Consider the following 21,012-nt stretch of genomic DNA (forward strand, 5'->3'; position numbering starts at 1 on the left):
TTTTTAAATTTTAAAAAGAAAGGTTAGCCGGGCGGTGGTGGTGCATGCCTTTAATCCCAGCATTTGGGAGGAAGAGGCAGGTGGATCGCTGTGAGTTCAAGACTAGCTTGCTCTATTAAGCAAGTCCAGGACAGCCACGGCTACACAGAGAGCCCCTGTCTTGAAAAACCAAAACCAAACCAAACCAAAACTCTAGTCCTCTTCAAGAGCAGTAAATATTCTTAACTGCTGAGTCATCTCTCCAGACCGCTAAGATGAAATTTTCTTTCTTAAATATGGAACAGATGCATGTATTACTAGACTTATAAAATACTAAAGCTATACAGTCAAAGATAAACCCTCCAATTAGAAAAAAAATTTAATTTAAAATTATGTGCATCTGTGTGTCTTTGTATACTAATGCAGGTGTTCAGGAAGGTCAGAGGCATCAGGTCCCAACGGCTCTGCAGTTAGGGGCAGTTCACATGAGCAGCTAATGTAGGTGCTGAGAATCAAACTCTACCAGAACAGTTAGCACTCTTAATTGCTGTGCCATCTTTTTCAAGCTCTCTATGACTTACTGATGTGTATGTGTGTGGGTATGCATGTATGTGCAGGTACCATGGAGGCCAGAAGAACATGTCAGATACCTTGGACCTGGAGGTTGTCGGGAACTGGATCTGAGTGCTCTTCAAGAGCGACTGGTCTGTGATCTTCAATGCTCAACCATCTCTCCAGCCCCAATAGCTCTCTATTTTGGCACCCATTCCCCAGATCTGGTTTCTACTAGTTTCCAGTTTCAGTTTCCTATGTAACCTTCTAGAGAACTATGTTCAAACAAATATATTTAACTTTTTTTAATTTTTAATTTTTTGGTTTTTTCGAGACAAGGTTTCTCTGTGTATCCTTGGTTGTCCAAGACTCACTTTGTAGACCAGGCTGGCCTTGAACTCACAGAGATACACCTGCCTCTGCCTCCTGAGTGCTGGGTTTAAAGGTGTGCACCACCATGCCCAGCTAAATACCTACAGGATAAGATATTAGACATAAGTTTGTATCCCATTTTATTTTAAGACAATTTAACAATATCTGGTTAAGGCTATTAAAATTAGCTTTTGCTTTTTTTTTTTTAGACATAGAGTTTCTCTGTATAGTCCTGGAACTCTCTTTGTAGACCAACCTGGCCTCAAACTCACAGTGATCCACTGCCTCTGCGTACTGAGTGCTGAAATTAAAGGCATAGACCACCACACCTGGCTAAAATAAGCATTTTTTTTTTAACCAGTTCATTATCATCTGTCAAATCAATTTAAAGGTAGGCAAAATACTGTACAAGTGAAAAGCCTCTTCCTGAAAAGACAGAAAAAAGAAATGCAAAACCCAACCATAAGAAAATTCAGCATCTTGCAGGGCATGGTGGCGCTCGCCTTTAATCCCAGCACTTGAGAGGCAGAAGCAGGTGGATCTCTGTGAGTTCAAGGCCAGCCTGGTCTACAAAGCAAGTCTGGGACGGCCAAGGATAACACAGAGAGACCCTGTCTCGAAAGACCAAAAAAACCCCCAAACAAACAAAAAACCAAAAAAAGAAAGAAAAGAAAACTCAGCATCTTATAGATGGCAAGCAGGGAGCATACATATGGAATTGCATGCACAAAATTTCATATTAAGACAGTGAAAACTGAAAAGCCTTAAGACACCAGCCACTTGAAGTTCTGCTTCCCACTACAGAACTTTACATACATATGAAATGTTCATGAGCAGTATCACTACAACTTTAGTATGGCAAGGCTAGAGATTTCAGAGGTTATTCAAACAGTGGGGACATCCCTAAACTTTAGTGCTGCCAAACATCTCAGGCTTCCGAAGTTATTACCCAGTGCCACCCACGAGCTGCCACTGTTCCCTGGCCCTCATTTCCAGTCATTCATCAGGACCACCCACTAGAATCAATATTATTCTTTTCTGCCTCAGCCTGTTCTATTCCAGGGAAAATGATTTCTAATGTCCTCTGGCAGATTTTGCTTTTCAGCTTAAGCATCTGTATTTCTTACTACTAGACTGTATTTGTGTAGTGCCCTGGTTGGAAAACTATGGCTTAATTTCTTGCACTTTCTTCTGCTAGCAAACTATTTCAGAGAGCACACCAATTAATTTTTCTGGGAATTTTATTTTTACAAATTGTTATAATAAAGAATTAGATGATGTTTAAATCCTGAAGATATTTGATTGTGTGTATGTGTGTTTTGAGACAGGGCCACATTATGTAGCCCTGGAACTTGCTATGCGGATTAAGTTGGTCTCAAACTGCAGAGATCCATCTACTTGTCTTTTGCCTCCTGAATGGGCAACCACACACATACCCAAAGATATTTAAATTATAGGAATTATAGCATTATTTTTTAAAAAGAGGTAAACAACAAGAAAGCAAGCTTTTAGGAAGTGCTCTTGTAAGACAAGAATATGTGGGACAAAGGCAGAATATATACACACAAAGCACACAAAACACACGACCACAAAGCCCTCTTCAGTTGCCAGCGTGTACTCTGGAGGCAGATTCCAGCCCGTTATTTTTAGATGACAGCTCACTAAGAGAACTAATACTTCAAATTATTGACATAAGTGACTAGAGCAGTGGTTCTTAATGCTGAATCTTTTAATACAGTTCCTCATGTTGTGGTGACCCTCAACCATAAAATTACTCTCGTTGCTACATTACTGTAATTTTGCTACAGTTATGAATTGTAATGCAAATATCTGATGTGCAGGATGTCTGATATATGACCCTGTGGAAAGGTCGTTTGACCCTCAAAGGGGTTGTGATCCACAGACTGAGGAACTGCTGGACTGGAGGATCTTAAATCATTGATGAAAATCTAATCATTTTCTCTATCTTCTAGGTTGTAATGCTTTAGTGCCCAATGTACATTAGAGAACTGAAAGGATGCTCCATTAGCCAAACAATTCAATTAGCTGGAGCCAGTACCGGGCAGAGATATTAGCACTAAGGAGGCACTTTAGAGTTGTTAGTTCTGTTGGCACACATGGGCTGGGAACCTTATTTAAGTGCTTTCTAAGTGTTTCTCATTGAATTCTCACAATTTCTGTGATAAAACTGGGGCTTCAGAGAGACTGGCAAGTAATTGAACAAGAATGTGAATTGGGCCTGACTACAAAGCCCAAGCTCTCAATCGCTGACTGGCTAATGGAATAGTCTATCTGACAAATTACTTGGCACCTCTGTCAACAGGTTCTACTTTTGTTCACAGCCAAATGTTTTCAAGTGACAACACTGTAAATTAGAAAAAGTATCTAAGTATTTAAAAGAGACAATCTGTGTTGGGTACAGCTGCACACATTTAATCTCAGCACTAGGAGATTCTCTGGCAAGAGGGTCTAGGCTAGTCAGGGCAACACGGTAAGGCCTGTCACAAATAAAACATTTTAACTAATAATTGAACCCAAGAGATATATAAAAGCTTCTTGAATGACTGTTCCACTAATTCTTAGCTATTTCTTCAAGTATATTTATTTACTGCAGAAAGACTGACCACGTACGCTCTCTGGCCTGACAAGCTCCAGTACTCGTTCATTCCTTTGCACAAGAAAACCTCCCCAAGTCTGTCCACTTGGCAAGCACAGTCTTCTTTTGAATCCTTCCAAGTGTGTTCTGTGAAGTTCCCAAGCAGAGCTCAGTTAAATGCTCTGCTTTCTACACTGCCACCATTTTCCTTTGAACTGCTTTTATGTAAGGTAAGTGATATTGCAATTTCCTTTTTTATATCACTTTCTGCCAGACTGAGAAGTGTGCAAAGGTATGTGCCTCCAGTACCTACTGAAGAGTCCAGTACAACACAATTAGCCAATTAACACAAATCAACAAAATCTTTGCAGAAGCCAGGAGTGATGGTGCCCTTCTATACTCCCAGCACTTGGGAGGCAGAGGCAGGTGGAGCTCTTTGAGTTTGAGGTCAGCCTGGTCTACATAGTAAATTCCAAGACAGCTAGGACTACAGAGATACCCTGTCTTGAAACAAAACAAAACAAAAACAAAAACTCCTAGCTCTCAGACAGGTAGGTTAGAACTGTTGTTTGGAAGATACTCATTTACCAAGTAAACACCATGTAAGAACATGGTAGATAACTCAGTGGACACAAAGAATAAGAGTTTCATTTTATGGCATCTCAAGAAAGGGGAGGACAGATAGATGTATAGACATTTCAACATACAGTTGCAGAAAGCGGTAGCTGGGAGTGGCAGCTCATGCTTCTACTCCCAGCACTTGGAAGCCGGAGTCAGGAGGATCAATAATCCAGTTATACAGTGAGTTCCTGGTGAGCCTGTGCTAGATGAGACCTAGTTTCAAAAACAAACAAAACTCCAAAGCAAACAAACCACAAACAGGGAAAATAAGGGTAGAGGGGCACAGGAGGAGGAAAGTGGTAAAAGTCAGAGGGAGACAAAAAGAGAAAAGAAGGGAGGAAGAAATTAAGGCTATAGAAACTACAAAGCAGAAAGTGATTAAGAATACTTGAGAAGAGCCGGGCGTGGTGGCACACGCCTTTAATCCCAGCACTTGGGAGGCAGAGGCAGGTGGATCGCTGTGAGTTCGAGGCCAGCTTGGTCTACAAAGTGAGCCCAGGACAACTGAGGCTACACAGAGAAACCCTGTCTTGAAAAACAAAAAACAAACAAAGAATACTTGAGAAGCCTGGTGTGGTGGCCTTTAATCCCAGCACTCGGGAGGCAGAGGCAGGCAGATCGCTGTGAGTTCAAGGCCAGCCCAATGTGCAAAGAGAGTTCCAGGACAGCCAGGGCTATTACACAGAGAAACTCTGTCTCAAAAAACCACCACCACCATCACCACCAAATGAGCAAACAAAATCCCCCCAAAAGCCAAAATAAAACCCAAAAAACTAAAACAAAAAACAAAAAACAAAACAAAACAAAAAAAGGCCTGAGAACGACCTGACATAACTTAAGCTGCACCCCGTCGAATGGGTAGCAAAGTACATTTCACCGAGTACAACAAGAAAAATGGTAAAAGATGCAAGGTATTAAGATACACACACACACATATTTGTGTGTGTGTATGCATGTAATATATGTATATGCCTATCTTTGTTCTTCTATACTCTCCTAGCTAAAATTTCTAGGGATAGACTCATTTACTTAATCAGTCCTTTAAGTAAATTAACCCACTGACAAAGTAATCTATCAATCATTAAAAGACATCCAAGTCTTACTTTACCTCACAGAGTAACCACTGAATAGGCTTCATATTAGATTTTAAAATTTATTCTAAAATAGATTGACCACAATACCACAGAAAAGGAAATAACAACAGTTGATATCTACTCAATGTCACATGCTCTACAAGTTCTTTCGCATGTAATTTGCCCATTTAGTCCCCACAATGACCATGATGAGAAAACTCATCATAAAGGTGAAGTACATTATCTCAGGTAACCAAGCCGGCGGCAGAGTCAGAGTCAGAGCCTGCGCTTTTACTACTGTCTTTTTGTGGACAACACATACACTTTCTCAGCCGGGCGTGGTGGCGCACACCTTTAACCCCAGCACTAGGGAGGCAGAGGCGGGCGGATCACTGTGAGTTCGAGGCCAGCCTGGTCTACAAAGTGAGTCCAAGACAGCCAAGGCTAACACAGAGAGACCCTGTCTCGAAAAACCAAAACCAAAACAAAAAACAAAAACAAAAACAAAAATAAAAACAAAAAAACAAAAAACATACAGCTTAGTGATTAGGAATACTGTCGCTACTCTAAAGGACCCGAGGTCAGTTCCTAGTATCCACATGACAGCTCACAACTATCTGTAATTCCAGTTCCAAGGTATCACCGTCCAAGGACACTGTCATAGCAATGTACATAAAATTAAAAAATTAAATAAATAATAAAAAAGCATATAGCTTGTTAAAAAAGAACAAAATTAAATTGTGTTAAAATGTACAGTATCTTAAGCATTTTCATGAATATCAGCAGTGTCTAAGTATATTTATATTGACATGCAACAAATCTCTAGAACTTGTTATTTTACAAAACTTAAACTATATATCCATTAAAACAGCTACTCTCAAGCTGGGCGTGGCGTGGTGGTGCATGCAGAGGCAGTCGGATCCATGTGAGTTCAAGGCCAGCCTGGTCTACAAAACGAGTCCAGGACAGCCAAGCTACACAGAGAAACACTGTCTTGAAAAACCAAAACCAAACCAAAAAAAGGGTGCTCTCCCATCTCCCTAGCAACCATCACTCCACTTTGTGTTTACAAATTTGACTACTATGAGTAACAAGGCTGACTTTATTTTATGTGTATGGGTGTTTTGCATGCATGTATGTGCTTGATGGTCTCAGGGTTACAGATGGCTGTAGCTGTCACATGAGTCATGGAAACTGAACCCAAGCCCTCGGGAAGAGCAGCCAGTGCTTTTAACCACTGAACCAACTGTCCAGTCCCTCTTTTACTCCCCTTCCTTCTTTCTTCTTTCCCTGCCTCTCTCCCTTCCCTCTTTCTTCCCCTCCCTTTCTCTTTCTCGTTTGAAACAAGAGTTTTGCTATACAGCCCTAACTGGTCTGGAATTGGAGCCATCTTCTTGTTTCAGGTCCGGAGCTCTGGGACCACAGGTGTGTTCTATCATGCTCAGCATCATAAGCTCAGCTTCATAGTACTCATCTTCAAGGCCAAGAAATTACTCTAGTTGATATAACTATATTTTTAATACTTTGTGTGTGCATGTGCATAGACATGCTGTGCACATTTGTGTGTTAGGCTATATGGGCATATATACATGCATACATATGGAAACCAGTTGTTGACATCAGTTATCTTTCTTGATGATTTTCCGTATTTCTGAAGCTGAGTCTGGTGACAAGCCTGTAGTTCACTGATTTGGCTTTTCTAACTAGCCAGCTTGCTCCAAACCCCATCTGTTCCTCAGTTGTTGGGATTACAGGAGGGCCACCAAGACCCCTGAGACATTTAGGTAGTTATTGGTAACCCCAATTTGCTTTACTCTTTCTTTTAAAAACTATATATACATATATATGTGTGTGTACGCGTGCGCGCGTGTGTGTATACACCTGAGTGTGTGCCTGTGCACCGCATGTGTGCAAAAATCCACGGAGGTCAGAAAAAGGGTGTTGGACCCCCTAGAACTGGAGGTACAGGCAGTTGTGAACTGCCATGTGGGTTCTGGGAATTGAACTCAGGTCCTCTGCAGAACAGCCAGTGTTCTTAAAGACTAGGCCATTTCTCTCACTCCTCCCTCTCCCAACCCCCAAAGCCAGTCAAATTTGGTAGTTAGTGGGGGCCGTGAACAACTTGAGTGATATGAACTGATAACCTTGTGTGATCGCATTGATAACCTATTACCACTGGGTCAGCTTTACTGGCTTTTGTCAAGTTTGCATTTCCTGGGCTGGGGCACAGAACCACAAAGGACAGGCTGTGAGCTTGGGCTCCAGCACTTGAAGAGTGAGTGGGGAGAAGGCAGAGGGAGAAAGAATTTGTATCCTCCAAGAATATATTTGTTAATTACTAACTTTTTCAACTAAGTCTATTTAAATGAGGAATCAGACTAAACTCATGGATACTAATACTACACAGAAAGAGAAGGAAGTAGTTACTATAAAAACTGAGGTAATGAGCTGGGCATGGAGGCGCACACCTTTAATCCCAGCACTCAGGAGGCAGAGGTAGGCAGGTCACTGTGAGTTCGAGGCCAGCCTGGTCTACAAACTGAGTCCAGGACAGTCAAGGCTACACAGAGAAACCCTGTCTTGGGGGAAAAAATTGAGGTAATGATTACTTTTGAGGAGAGTGAGGTTATAGTCATGTATATAGAGGATATTAGCATAAAAATCAATGTTTCATTTTGTTATCTTGAAAGTAGTTATAAGGGTATTTGATTTACAGAAATTCATCAGACTACATATTCTTTTATATAGATATATCTGTATTTTACTTCATAATAAATGTAAAAAATTATTTTATGTTTATGTATCAGCTGAATGCTTTGCCTGTGCATATGTTTGTGTGCCTAAGATTAGAAAGGGCACTGGGCCCTCCAGAACTAGAGTTACAGACAGCCACGAGCTGCCATGTGGGTGCTGGAACTCAGACCTGAATAGTCTTCAAGAGCAGCAAGTGCTCTTAACCACCAAGCTATCTGTTCAGTCCCTAAATATGTATTAATCCTCATAACTCCATTCTTAAGGTATTTTGAAAATATTAAGCCATGTTCTAAAGGATTACACAAATGACAAAGACTATCCTGTTTCAAGATGATCATTCACAGAGCTATACATGTGATAAGGCATTTGTATAGCTGGCCTCAGGCTGGTTTAAATACCCAGCATCACAAGAAAATTAAACAAAGAAACCCACCTTTGTAACTTTCAAAATCAAGGTAAATATTCATAGAAAAGTAGAAAACAGTATTTGGCTCTAAGGATTTTAATAATGTTTTATATTTTTGGTTGTAAGCCTAACTTTCAACACTGAGCCATCTCTCCAGCCCTTTAGTAGTGTTTTAAATAATGTTTTAACAATGTTCTGTATTAACAAGAGGCACATTTTACAAGTAAGTACGTTATGGCATACACCTGCAATTCCAGTACCTAGAAAGTGGAGTCAATAAGAGGCAGAATAAAGATATTTGAATCACAAATTTTAAAAAAGGTTCTTTTGTGAAACTTAGTAAATGAGAAATCCACACACGACCTTAAAATTAGCATTAGTTTTAAAAAACATCAATTTCATACAATAAATTCAAGCATGAATATACAATTTTTAAAAATAAAAAACCAAAATCAAACAATTAAAAGAACAACATGCACAAACATCGCAAACACAGCCTGAGAGTTTGGGAAAGTACTAACCAGTTACTGCCAGCAGCTGTGAAACTCTCACCTCCATTTCCTCCCGGTGAGACCGGTCTCTATCCTCAAACTCACGAGTTCTTCTTCGAGCCTCTTCGAAGGCCTGCTGTGCTAAAGCATCTTCCTGCTGTCAGGGTACATGAAATAATTATTTTAATTTTGACTTATGTAAAAAAATTAAAATTGGGGATTCTGGGGAAGGAAACTAACTGAAGAGTAATTCTTAAAACATCAATACTAATTCTCCCACCCCTAACTAATTTCAGAGGTATTTTTATTTCATTTTGGAGTTAGGGTCTCATTACACTTTGGGGGGGTCTGAAATATACTCCTCCGTTAGCCTCTCCAGTGCTGGGATTACCTACATGTGCCATCACATTCTAACAGGACTCTATGACTACCTTTGACTTGTAACCGTCTTTCTTACTTCCGCAAACTACTTCAGCATACTACCTATATGCTTCCTATATTTTTGGAATCGAAAACGAAGGTTTTCATAAAAATTTTTCTAATTTGGAACCCAAAGAGCCCCTAGCCAGATTACTGTAAGTCTCCCAAAGACTGCTCCTGTTCCATTCTGTTATTGCCCTCTATGCCATCCATGTGCGTCTAAAATAAGATGTGATTGCATGACTCGTAACGTTAGGATGTGCTTACACATTTGATGGTGTATTTGCAGAAACTAAAAGATCCATAACAATACCAAAAAAGTCATCAATATTCACTTCCCTAGAACAGCACAAAGGTTGGCCATATAACTTATTTTTGCCAAGGAGGTATAGCACAAGCCACCTAATGAGGTTTCCAAGAAGGCTATATAAGAGAAATTTCATTCTTTTTTTTTTGTTTGTTTTGGTTTTGGTTTTTTGAGACAGGGTTTCTCTGTGTAGCCTTGACTGTCCTGCACTCACTTTGTAGTCCAGGCTGGCCTCGAACGCACAGCGATCCGCCTGCCTCTGCCTCCCGAGTGCTGGGATTAAAGGCGTGCAGCACCATGCCCGGCAGAAATTTTATTCTTATTCTTCTGGGAACTGACACAATGATCAGAGACTTAGCGGCCATCTGGCAACTAAATAGAGCCATAGGCTAGCAGCAGCAGAAACATGAAAAAGAACTGGGCCTCTACTAATATAATAAATGTTATACCAGGCCTGACTATGCTAGATATCTTGCTGTGTGCAATAAATCATGACACTGTTAACAATACTAATATTTATTTTTTCACAATCCACAGAGGCTTTCTATTTATGTGTTTTACATCTCTAGAAAAAGAATCCCTAGATTTTCCCTCCTGTGTGTTTTCAGCTTGCTTCTTCATGGTCCATGATGCCAGCTGAGGTCAGTACAATGAAGCCAAACTGACTGGATGGGAGCAGATTGTTCTGCCATTTTCCTTGCTCTTTTGCAGATCAAGATTGCATATCGAATCTAGCACTGATCACTCTACACTTGTTCAATCTGCTGTGAGGCTCACAGCTCTGTGATTATCAATGGTTTCAAGTTATCCGATATAAACAAACTTTAACATCAAGTTAAGAACCAATGAAGACTTAGAACATGGCCTAATGAGGAACTGGCACTCGTATCTCTTCTCAGCATCTGTCAGGACATTCACGTGCACCATGGTGTAACAGCGTGAAGACATGGCAGAAAGATCAACATTTATAATTTCTATTTGCCGTGCCTGTAACTTAAAGACATGATCAGATTCCCACACTTGGAGCTGGAGATGGAGCGTGATGGCAGAGCATTTGCCTAGCACACACAAGGCTCCAGGTCCAATCTCTAGCACCTAGGGACAGGCAGGCACATTTTTTTTTTCTTTCCTAAAGTCTTGTGTGTGTGAGGTGGTTTTGTTTTTGTTTTTTTTGAAACATGTGTATCTGTGCACTACTTGAGCACCTGGTGCTTGTAGAGGGAAAAGAGGTCACTAGACTGCCCTGGTATAGTAATACTCAGTTGTACCAGTCCTCTTAACTGCTGAGCCACCTCTCCAGCCTCCAAAACACATTTTTATGATGTACCAATTAGTGTTAGGACCCAAGGCAAGATATTTAATTTCTCTAAACCTCAGTAAATTAATATAAAGTATAGGCATAGTAATATTTCACACCTTTGTTAAAATTAAATAAGACAACACACCAAAAAATGCTTAACATTAAGTGCTATTAATTTACAAGCACTTATGGACATATAAGTCAGACACCTAACTAAACATAATTGCTGGTATCTACTATACTTTCAGAATCATCATCATCATCATCTTCTTCTTCTCCTTCTTGTTTTTTCGAGACAGGGTTTCTCTGTGTAGCCTTGGCTGTCCTGGACTCACTCTGTAGACCAGGCTGGCCTCAAACTCACAAAGATCCACCTGCCTCTGCCTCCCAAGTGCTAGGATTAAGGCATGAGCCACCACACCTGGCTACTTTCAGAATATTCTATATAAGCCTGAGCTACCTAGAAAAGAATGCTGTCCATTCCTAAGAGCATTCTGTTTCTAGTGAATTATCAATGGGACAAAGGTGCTGATGACGAGGTAGCCATCCGTTCTGCTCATTATTCATTCCTTTTTAAAAAAGATTTATTTATTTAATATATACCCGTGCTCCATCTGCATATACACCTGCATGCCAGAAGAGGGTATCAGATCATATAACAGATGGTTTTGAGTCAGGATTTGGTTGCTGGGAATTGAACTTAGGACTTCTGGAAGGACAGACAGTGCTCTTAACCCACTGAGCCACCTCTCCAGCTTACTTACTCTTTTGTTTTTCTCAGAAATTTTTATTACACTTAGTGTGTGTGCACATATTGCAGCTTATAAGTAAAGGTGAAATAACAACCTGCAGGGGTTGGTTCTTTCCTCCCATTTTGTGGGGCTTGTGCTCAAACTGAGGTCAAAGGCTGGTGACAATGATTTTACCCTATGCTATCTCGCTGGTCCTTACTCACTTTTCCATTTATTTCACAACTATTTACTTAGCCTTTATTATGGGCAGGCTTTTGTGCTTGTGCCATTAATACAACATGAGGTAATATTGTTTTGCTGTTGTTGTTTTTAATCATATAGCTGCTGGGGTCAGTGGCAAATAAACCTAATTAACAAACCAACATAAGGTTGTCAATTGTGTAGGATAACAATTGAGATGTAATAGGAATAAATTAATAAAATGTATTTTAAAAAGGTATCAACTGTGATTATGTACAACAGAGGAATTACGAGGATAAAAATGAGAGTGTACATGAGCTGTGACCTAACTCCCTAAGAAAGTTACTGATACACTGTGTACAAAGAAATAGGCACAAACTTTCCCCATGAAACGACTGAAAAGCATACTAATTACTATAGAAAAATGAGTCAGGAAAGACTTGGTAGTTCTATTTCCTAGTTCCAGTTTCTGTCATGATCTTTTCTGGTGACAAGTGAGATGTACATATGGTGAACAGAATTCTTACTCCTGGCAAATTGGTAAAATAGGAAAGGTAATGGGCAATCACCAATGCCATCCTGGCCTTTAGCATCTCCCTTCTGGGGGCACTACCTGCTTATAACATTACCTATTCACCCATGACAGGAGACTAATGGCTAGGGACAAATAACTTTATCCAGCCTTAGGCAATGGTTACAGGAATTTGCAAAATTTTAGTCTCCTTGGTCATGTGTTTTTCCAGAGTCTATATGAAGACATGCTTAAATAGTGTGCTTTTTCTATTGTTTCTTTCCCTCTCCCCTATAGTGGTTCTAAAAAAAAAGAGAAAAAATATTGAACAGAATCATTTACTGGACTTTTGATTTACCATTAGCCAACCATGGGTAAGCCAATGATTAACCAGATTTCCACTGAAGGAAAGACTCCCAAAATTAGGACCAGGATGTAGTCCTCAATACTTTCAAGATCATTCATTATATGAGCGTACTCCTCGTGCTGGCTGGTTTTGTGTCAACTTGACATAAGCTAAAATATCAGGGAGGAGGGTGCCTCGATTAAGAAAATGCCTCCACAGGATCAGGTTGTAGGCAAACCTTTAGGACATTTCCCTACTTTATGATGCTGGTGGAGGGCCCAGCCCACTGTAGGTGGTGGCAAATAAATCCTTTTCTTCCCAATTTTGGGTCATGGTGTTTCATCACAGCAATAATAAGCCTAACTACTGCTCTTTACTCTTTAAAAATATTTTATTAAGGATCTGGAGAGATGGCTCAGTGTAATAGCACTGGTTGCTCTTCTAGAGGTCCCAGTTCAGTTGCTGGCACCCACACACAAACTCACACCTGTCTATAACTCAAATTCCAGGGGTTTTGTCACTCTCTCTCTCTCTCTCTCTCTCTCTCTCTCTCTCTCTCTCTCTCTCTCACACACACACACACACACACACACACACACACACACACACACACAAATACCAATAAACTTAAAATATTAAGGCTGGGCAGTGGTGGCACACGCCTTTGATCCCAGCAGAGGCAGATAGATCTTGAGTTCCAGGTTAGCCTGGTCTACAGAGAGAGTTCTAGGACAGCCAGGGTGGTTCAAAGAACCTCTGTTTTTTGAGGTGGGAATTTGTTTTCATTACATGTTGTTTATTTTGTGGGTGTGTATATGTGTATGGGCACACACCAGTTATATAGCATGTATGTGGAAGTCAAAGGACAATTTATAGGTCTTGGTTCTCTCCACCATGTAGATCCTGGGAATCAAACTCAGATCACCAGGCATGGCAGCAGGTGCCTTTTATTTGCTAAATCATCTCACAAACCTAAACATACTACTCTAAAGATGAGGTAATAGTTCCTCAAAGACAAGAATAGAGGGGTAAAATAAAAGGACTGTCCCCAGCAAAGCCTGAAGTCACCCTACCTGGGCTCGCTCCTCATCAAATTCCAGGCAACCCATACCATCCAATCTGTGGAGATCAATCCAGCCCTTCCAAATAACACATACTCCATTCAGAATCATGGGAGCCTTCAAGTACACCTAAAAAAACAAAATAGACTGGTGAAAACCAATAAAAAGCAATCAGAGGTGAATTTTCCCCTTAGGATATTACACACACACACACACCTTTAAAATAAAAGATTTATTTATGTTATGCATATTAGTGCTCTATCTACATGTGCACCTGCATGTCAGAAGAGGGCATCAGATCCCAGTATAGATGGTTGTGAGCCACCATGTGGTTGTTGGGAATTGAACTCAGGACCTCTAGAAGAACAGCCAGTGCTCTTAACTGCTGAGCCATCTCTCCAGTCCCAGATTTTTTTTTTTCCTATATATTCATCTGCCCAACAGAAGAGGGCATTAGATTCCATAGGACTACAGTTATAAACAGTTGTATGTTGGAGAAATATCCACAAGAATACTCTGGGAAGCTGTAGCATTGTAAGTCACTGAAAAATGTAAAACACGTACTATACTTTATGCCTTAAGTTTAAAAAGGTATCAATAAATTTTATTTCAAATGTGCTGAGCTAAAAACTATCCTATAAACCTTTAGCACTATCAGAAAATTCCAATCTCCTTTCACATTGAGGTGACTTGAACTTTAGTTTTCTATTTTCTTCTCTAAAGATAATCAATACAGTCACTAATAATTTTCAAGTAAATAACATTAGAGCAAAAGTCACTTTGGTTGTATTTCCAAACTGAGATTATTTCTTCTTCTTCTTCTTCTTCTCCTTCTTCTTTTCTTTGAGACTAGACTGGCCTCGAGAGAAACCCTATCTTGAACAACCACAACCAACCAACCAAACTACCAACCCCCCTCCAAAACAACAACAACAACAACAACAACAACAACAACAACAACAACAACAACAAACCCAAAGCCTAAGGTTGGCTGACTTTTCTCCAGAATAAGTATTCAAATGTTAAGAATGGCTGCTAATGCTATCATAAGACAGATATCTTGCATTATGGCATGGGTATGAACCAAGAGAGAAATGTATCAATCTTGTAGGTTCTGATGTCTAATTGCTATGGATCTCAAAATGGCTTTGAACTCAACATCATTGTTCTTCCACTTTCAATGCCACGCTTCCAGTCTGAGCCACAATACCCACCAAGTGTGGTGGCACATGTCTTTAGTCCTAGCTTGGGAGGCAAAGGTAGGTGGGTCTACTCGAGTTCCAGGCTAGCCTGGGGCTACAGAGAAATCCAGTCTAAAACAACAAAATCCAAAACAAACAAACAAACAAACAGGCTAAGGAGGGAGAAGGGAATGGGAAAATGATGTGCTTGATATGTCAACTGCTAAATAATTAAAATAAAAATAATAATTAATTAAAGGCTGGCTGGTCCCTGCCCTTTCTCTCTTCCTTCCTCTCTTTCTGAGACAGAAATTCACGGGGCCCAGTCTGGTCTTGAACTGATGCTCCTCCTGCCACTGCCTCTCAAGTACTGGGATTGTAGGCTTGTGTCCACCATACCTGGCTGGTAATAATTTTTTTTCTTTATATCTTCTCTACCTCACTTAACACTTCTGAATAAAAGTCAGCATAAATTTAAATCATTCACTGCCATGAGTAAAATATTTAAAATTCAGAAGAAGTGGATCTTCAGTGAATATTAGAAACTCAAGTAATCAAACAGATCTTCAGAAGTGAGATTTTTATCTGTGAACACAAAATATGTTGTCACTGGACAAATCTAGTGCTTTATGAGCTAAAATTGGCAATTTTATTACTTTCATGACAGAAAAGTGGTAGGAAAGTTTCTCATTTTAACAGAAAAGCTGGAAATATCATTCTCCCCTGCTCCCATACTCAATTTAGCAGTCTCCTAAGAAACGGTTTGGAATTCTTGTTTAATAAAAACTGTCAGTTTATTTATAAAAGATAGGAGGCCAGGCCGTGGTGGTACACGCCTTTAATCCCAGCACTTGAGAAGCAGAGGCAGGTGGATTGCTGTGAGTTCAAGGCCAGCCTAGTCTACAAAGCAAGTCCAGGACAGCCAAGGCTACACAGAGAAACCCTACCTCAAATAACAAACAAACAAACAAACAAAAAACTAAAAAAAAAAAAAAAAAGATAGGAAAATTAATCCCTGGGTACCTGCAACAAAATTTACAGGACTTATTATGTATATGTATGTTTTTCTCCTTATGCTAAGAACCCTTACTTTTTTTTTTTTTTAAAGAAAGGTTTCAATAAAAGATGTTGAACCAATTTCTACTTATAAAAGAAAGAAAACTCTCTTAAAACATAAGGGTCTATTTCTCCTCCCATTGGAACAAGGGAAATAGTCTACAGTTATAGTTACAAAACCGTTTAACCACATATTTCCTTTTGTTCTGATAAGTACTCATTCCTTTCCACATTATAAATTCATTATTTATTTGTTTATCCCTTTTTAAGACAAAGTCTCATGAAATATGGTTGGCCACGAACTCTATGTAGCTGAGAGTGGCCTTGAACTCCTGATCCTACTTTATCTTCTGTGTACTGGTAATCACACCTATGTACCATCAAGTCCAGCCACATTTAGTCCACCCATGTGCACCTTTAGTCAAGTGACAATGCTGACCACCTGCTCCACACCCCAGAGAATCCTAAGAACAACATCCCTCTACACTTTATTCAAGAGAACTTGACTTACCAAACTTCCAATGAAGATTTTGCTCCTTATAGCACATGGTACAGAGTGTAACAATTCACTATCAAAGCCTGAATTATATTAAATTCTGGTACAAATCATAGGTAACTTTTCTCATGTAAAAGCTGAGAAAGGGTCTACCTCACACTACTTTTAAATCATATTTGTGTTCTTCACAAATGGTTTATATCTTTTTAAATTGCAGATTCTATAATTTTTTAGCTTATTCATACTAACATCCACAGGCAAAAATATTTTCTTTGTGAAATTCATTTTTTTAAGTTTGTCTTTTACTTCTTTATAAATCTTTCATGAAAAGCAGACCACCATTGATCTGTTTTGGGAAATCCCTAAATGGCTTTAGAAAATGGATACATTCATTATGAAGAATAATGTCTGGACTCCTAATTTAAAATAACATCTGATGATCCTGGTGATTTATTTAATGTTCACACTGAAATAAACAGTTTTATTTGTAATCTTCAAAGTAAATATTTAGTGCTTTTATATATTCATGAATAGCAGGCCTCAAAGTCTGAAGAAAATATACTGTTGTCTCTTAACAGCTGGTATTTTGTAATGTTAATTTAATAATGTCATTTAAACACAAAGACATTTATTTATTTCACTGAAAATGATGCCTTATTTCAAATTTTGAAAAGAAAGGTTATTATATGTCTCAAAATGAAGGTCATTTGTCCTGGAAAAAATTATGTTATAGAAAATGGAATCCACAAAGCCTTAAAAACTGGTAAATAGATGTAGCTACCACATGAAGCAAACAGTTTATCATTCTAAAAGTTAAATACTACAGAATGAGACCTCACAGGTTTAAAAGTGACTAAAGCCTCCTTTTAAAACAGATGATAGTGCTTTAAGAGAATTTAACTCATGATCTAACACCAATATTTTTGGTGTCATAATTAATCCAAATTATACAAAACACTTTATTTTCAACCCATAGCTTCAAATTTCCCATCATTCAAGCCAGCAAAGAAGTTCAATAAAAATATGCTTGTATCATCCAACTGCATTATTAGTATAAGGGGATATTATTTGGTCATTAGAAGGAATGTGTGCTGGACATAGTGATGGCAATGCCTCTAATGCCAGCACTTAGAAGGCTCAAGTAGAAGAGCCAGTGTGAAGTCAGGGTCAGCCTGCACTACACAGGGTGACTGCCTCCAAACAGAAAACCTTAATACTGCAACCACCAACAAAACAAAAACTCAAACAACAAAATAAAAATTTGAGTACTGTTCCTATAACACAGATGAACCCCAAAAATCATACAAAGTGGAAATAAGCCAGGAAAAGGACAAAATTACTAAATTACCCATAACAAGTCTAAAGAGATAGAAAGGAAATATAAGATTTCAGTTTTCTAAAAGATCTGGGCTGATATAATAAATATGGTGGCCACTAACGCTATGGGTTCAAATGCGGAGAAAGAGAAGAGTGATCCCTGAGGAACACATAGGAGATGGGGAGCAGTGAGGAATGGAGTGTTGCGGTATGGTCTGCTGCTTTGCGTTTGTTGGTTGCCTGCCCCACGAGATTCTTGCTGCAGACTGTCACGCGTCCCAAGTGTTGTCATTGAACCTGGCCTCCCTGTGTGACTAATCAAGAAATATGACACCTGGATCCCTAGGCAGGGCGGGAGGAAGGCAGGCGCAGTAAAGGTTCAAGGGCTTTTGGGACAGAGAGGATCTTGGGAAGAAGCAGAAGATACTGGAGGAGGAAGGAGGAAGGATCATTGTGGATAGAAAAGAGCCATGTGGCCCAGAGGAGCTCTGAAGTTCCACATGGAAAACAAAACAAAACAAAACACAAAAGCCCAGATCCTTAGCAAGTATTTTGGGATTTTGGATGGGAGGTAGTCCAGATAGAAGTTCAACTTTTCAACGCGGGCAGAAGGAAACAATGCAGAGCCGACTATGAACAGTAAGCCAAGCACATGAGAACTCATTTTATCATAGGTTGGCACTCCCTTTTGTTGACTGTAATATATATCTCAATGTTAGAGGACCTGAGGTCACTCAAGTTTTTAGTAATACTTTTATTTACAGCAACAAAGTTTTTGTCATAAATATTGCCCCTTTGATTTTTTTCAGACAAGGTCTAATTATTCAGGCTCGACACTACTTGCTAGTGGTCAGGCTAGCTTCAAATTCAAGTTTCCTGTCTCAGCATATAAAGTTCACAGACCATAGCTTTCTACCTACCATACCTAGATAACAGAAGATTATTTTACTGAGACAGGGTCTCACTATGAAGCCCCTGGCTGGGCTGGAACTTGTATGTAGATCAGGCTGGGCTCAAACTCAGAGATCCACCTGTCTGTCTCCCAAGTTCAGGGATTAGGGTTCAGAAAACCCTTAAGGAGGTTTGCATTTATAGGTACATTTTAGTAAGGCTAGAAGCTTTGTAAAATTCTGAATAATAGCACTCTTTTAATCCCAGCACTTGGGAGGCAGAGGTAGGCGGATCGCTGTGAGTTCGAGGCCAGCCTGGTCTACAAAGTGAGTCCAGGACGGCCAAGGCTACACAGAGAGACCCTGTCTCGAAAAACCAAAAAAAAAACAAAAAACAAAAAACAAAAAACCAAAAAAATCTGAATAATAATTTACTTTTGAATCCAGGTGCTTTTCTCAAAAGAATATTATTCCTTTCATTAGATTCTTAAAGAGATATGTGAAGAAAAAAAAAGTATTCAATATAATGTAAAAACTGCTAATCCTCCTTCATAGACAGACTCCAAGGTCTTTGTAATAAATGGGCAGAGAGTAGGGAGGGAGGGAGAGGGGAGGGATGAAGGGAGAAGGAGAGAGAGAAAGTAAATATGACTGCAATGCAAGATCCCTAACCTCAAACTTTTTGGGGGTGGGGAAATGGAAAGGATTTCTCTGTGTACTCCTGCTGTCCTGGACTCACTTTGTAGACAGGCTGGGCCTCCAACTCACTGTGATTCGCCTGCCTCTGCCTCCCAGAGTGCTGGGATTACAGGTGTGCACCATATCGCCGAGTCCCTTAACTGCAGCCCTCTTAAATAGCTAATAAAAATAAATCAGTAAACTTAAGTGTCAGAAGAAGGGTATGAGGAAAACCCATAAATTTCTCACTTATTAACTTGTACAGTATTTCCTTCTTTGTGGGTCTATTCTAAGGATGCCTATTCTAAGAGTAATCGATATGGAAGCAGCAGTGGCATTTACAGCTCAGCCATCTTTCCTCTTTCATGATGATCCCATTTGAGGAAAGAGCACTTCTAGGACTGAGGGAGCTAAGGTGAGACAAACTGAAAGTAGGAAAGTTATGACTGAATTTCCATGCTACTCTAGCTATTCTGAGTTATTCTAAAGATAATTCTGAGATAAGTGCATCAATAGGCACAAAAACCAAAGCTACTGACAAGAGGAAAGAGTTCATTTTTCAAAACAAAACAAACAAAAATACCCCTTTTAATTGGAAAGAGTATTTCACTTCTCTATAATAAGCTGATAAGCAGGGAATGGCAGTGCACATCTTTAATCCAAGTGCTTGGAGGCTGAGTTTGAGGCCAGCCTGGTCTACTTGAGTTCCAGGACAGTCAGGGCTACACAAAGAAACTCTACCTTTAAAAAACCAACCAACCATACAAAGAAATAAACTGGTAATATTCAAAATGTTTCAGTCTAGTCTATAAACTGAAATACCAGGAAAACATTAAAAGAAAACAATCATTATCCCTTAGCCTGAATACTTACATTTTTAAGAAATTATTTTATGTATATGGGTGTTTGGCCCACACATGTCTATATACTACATTTATCTTTCCTGGTACCCAAAGGCCAGAAGAGTACATCCATTGGATCTGCTGAAACTGGAGCTATGGATGGTACTGAGCTGCCCTGTGGGTGCTGGGAATTGAACCAGGGTCCTCTGGAAGAGTTGCTGGTACTCTTAACCACCGAGTCAGTCATCTCTCTAGGCCCCAGAATAAATATTTACTTATTAATAAAAGAGCAAGAAAAAAATGTTCTTAGCTTTCTTGTACTAGTCATTTCAAACTACTTACTTTTTTAAAAATGCTGTTGTTTATTTGAGGTTTTTGTTTTTCAGATAGGTTCTCACTATGTAGTTCAGCTTTGCCTTAAACTCACAAGTCTCCTTGTTTTAATTTCCTAAATGCTAGGATAATAAGTGTGTACCACTTACAATGCCTGTCCTTCAAACTACTTTTTTTCACTTAGCACCAGATTCCTCACATTTTATAACCATCGATGAAAACATCTCCTGTAGTAAAAATTAGACAAGTTAAAGGAAGTAAAGTGTATGGAACCCAGACCACCAAGAAACACTGCTTGCAGGCACATTTCCAGCAATGCTCTACATGGCAACTTTTTTCTAAGGCAAAGAGCTATCTCCCCCTCCCCCACCCAGACAATGAACAGTTGTTCTACCCACAAACTAGTGAATCATCAGACAAGCTAGCTGTAATTCTAGGCTGGCCAGAAGCACCCAGGAAAAAAAAAGATTCCACTGATGAAATATGTACCTTGTGCCC

General features: G+C 39.5%; 1 protein-coding gene across 2 annotated transcripts in view; it reads right to left on the reverse strand.

Moving 5' to 3' along the window:
* CBFB (core-binding factor subunit beta) overlaps positions 1–21,012 on the reverse strand; it is a 46,394-nt gene that overhangs the window by 8,866 nt on the left and 16,516 nt on the right. Inside the window, exons 4-5 of one of the 2 annotated variants that reach the window (XM_084756315.1) lie at positions 13,734–13,850; positions 8,906–9,001 (exon numbers count right to left, since the gene is read on the reverse strand). In XM_084756315.1, coding sequence (XP_084612441.1) covers positions 8,906–9,001; positions 13,734–13,850 — 213 coding nt within the window. Of the gene's footprint in view, positions 1–8,874; positions 9,002–13,733; positions 13,851–21,012 lie in introns of both variants that reach the window. The other variant, XM_084756316.1, reaches the window with a different exon arrangement.

Source organism: Acomys minous (genome assembly GCF_964271855.1).
Source record: "Acomys minous genome assembly, chromosome: 14".
Lineage (NCBI taxonomy): Eukaryota > Metazoa > Chordata > Mammalia > Rodentia > Muridae > Acomys > Acomys minous.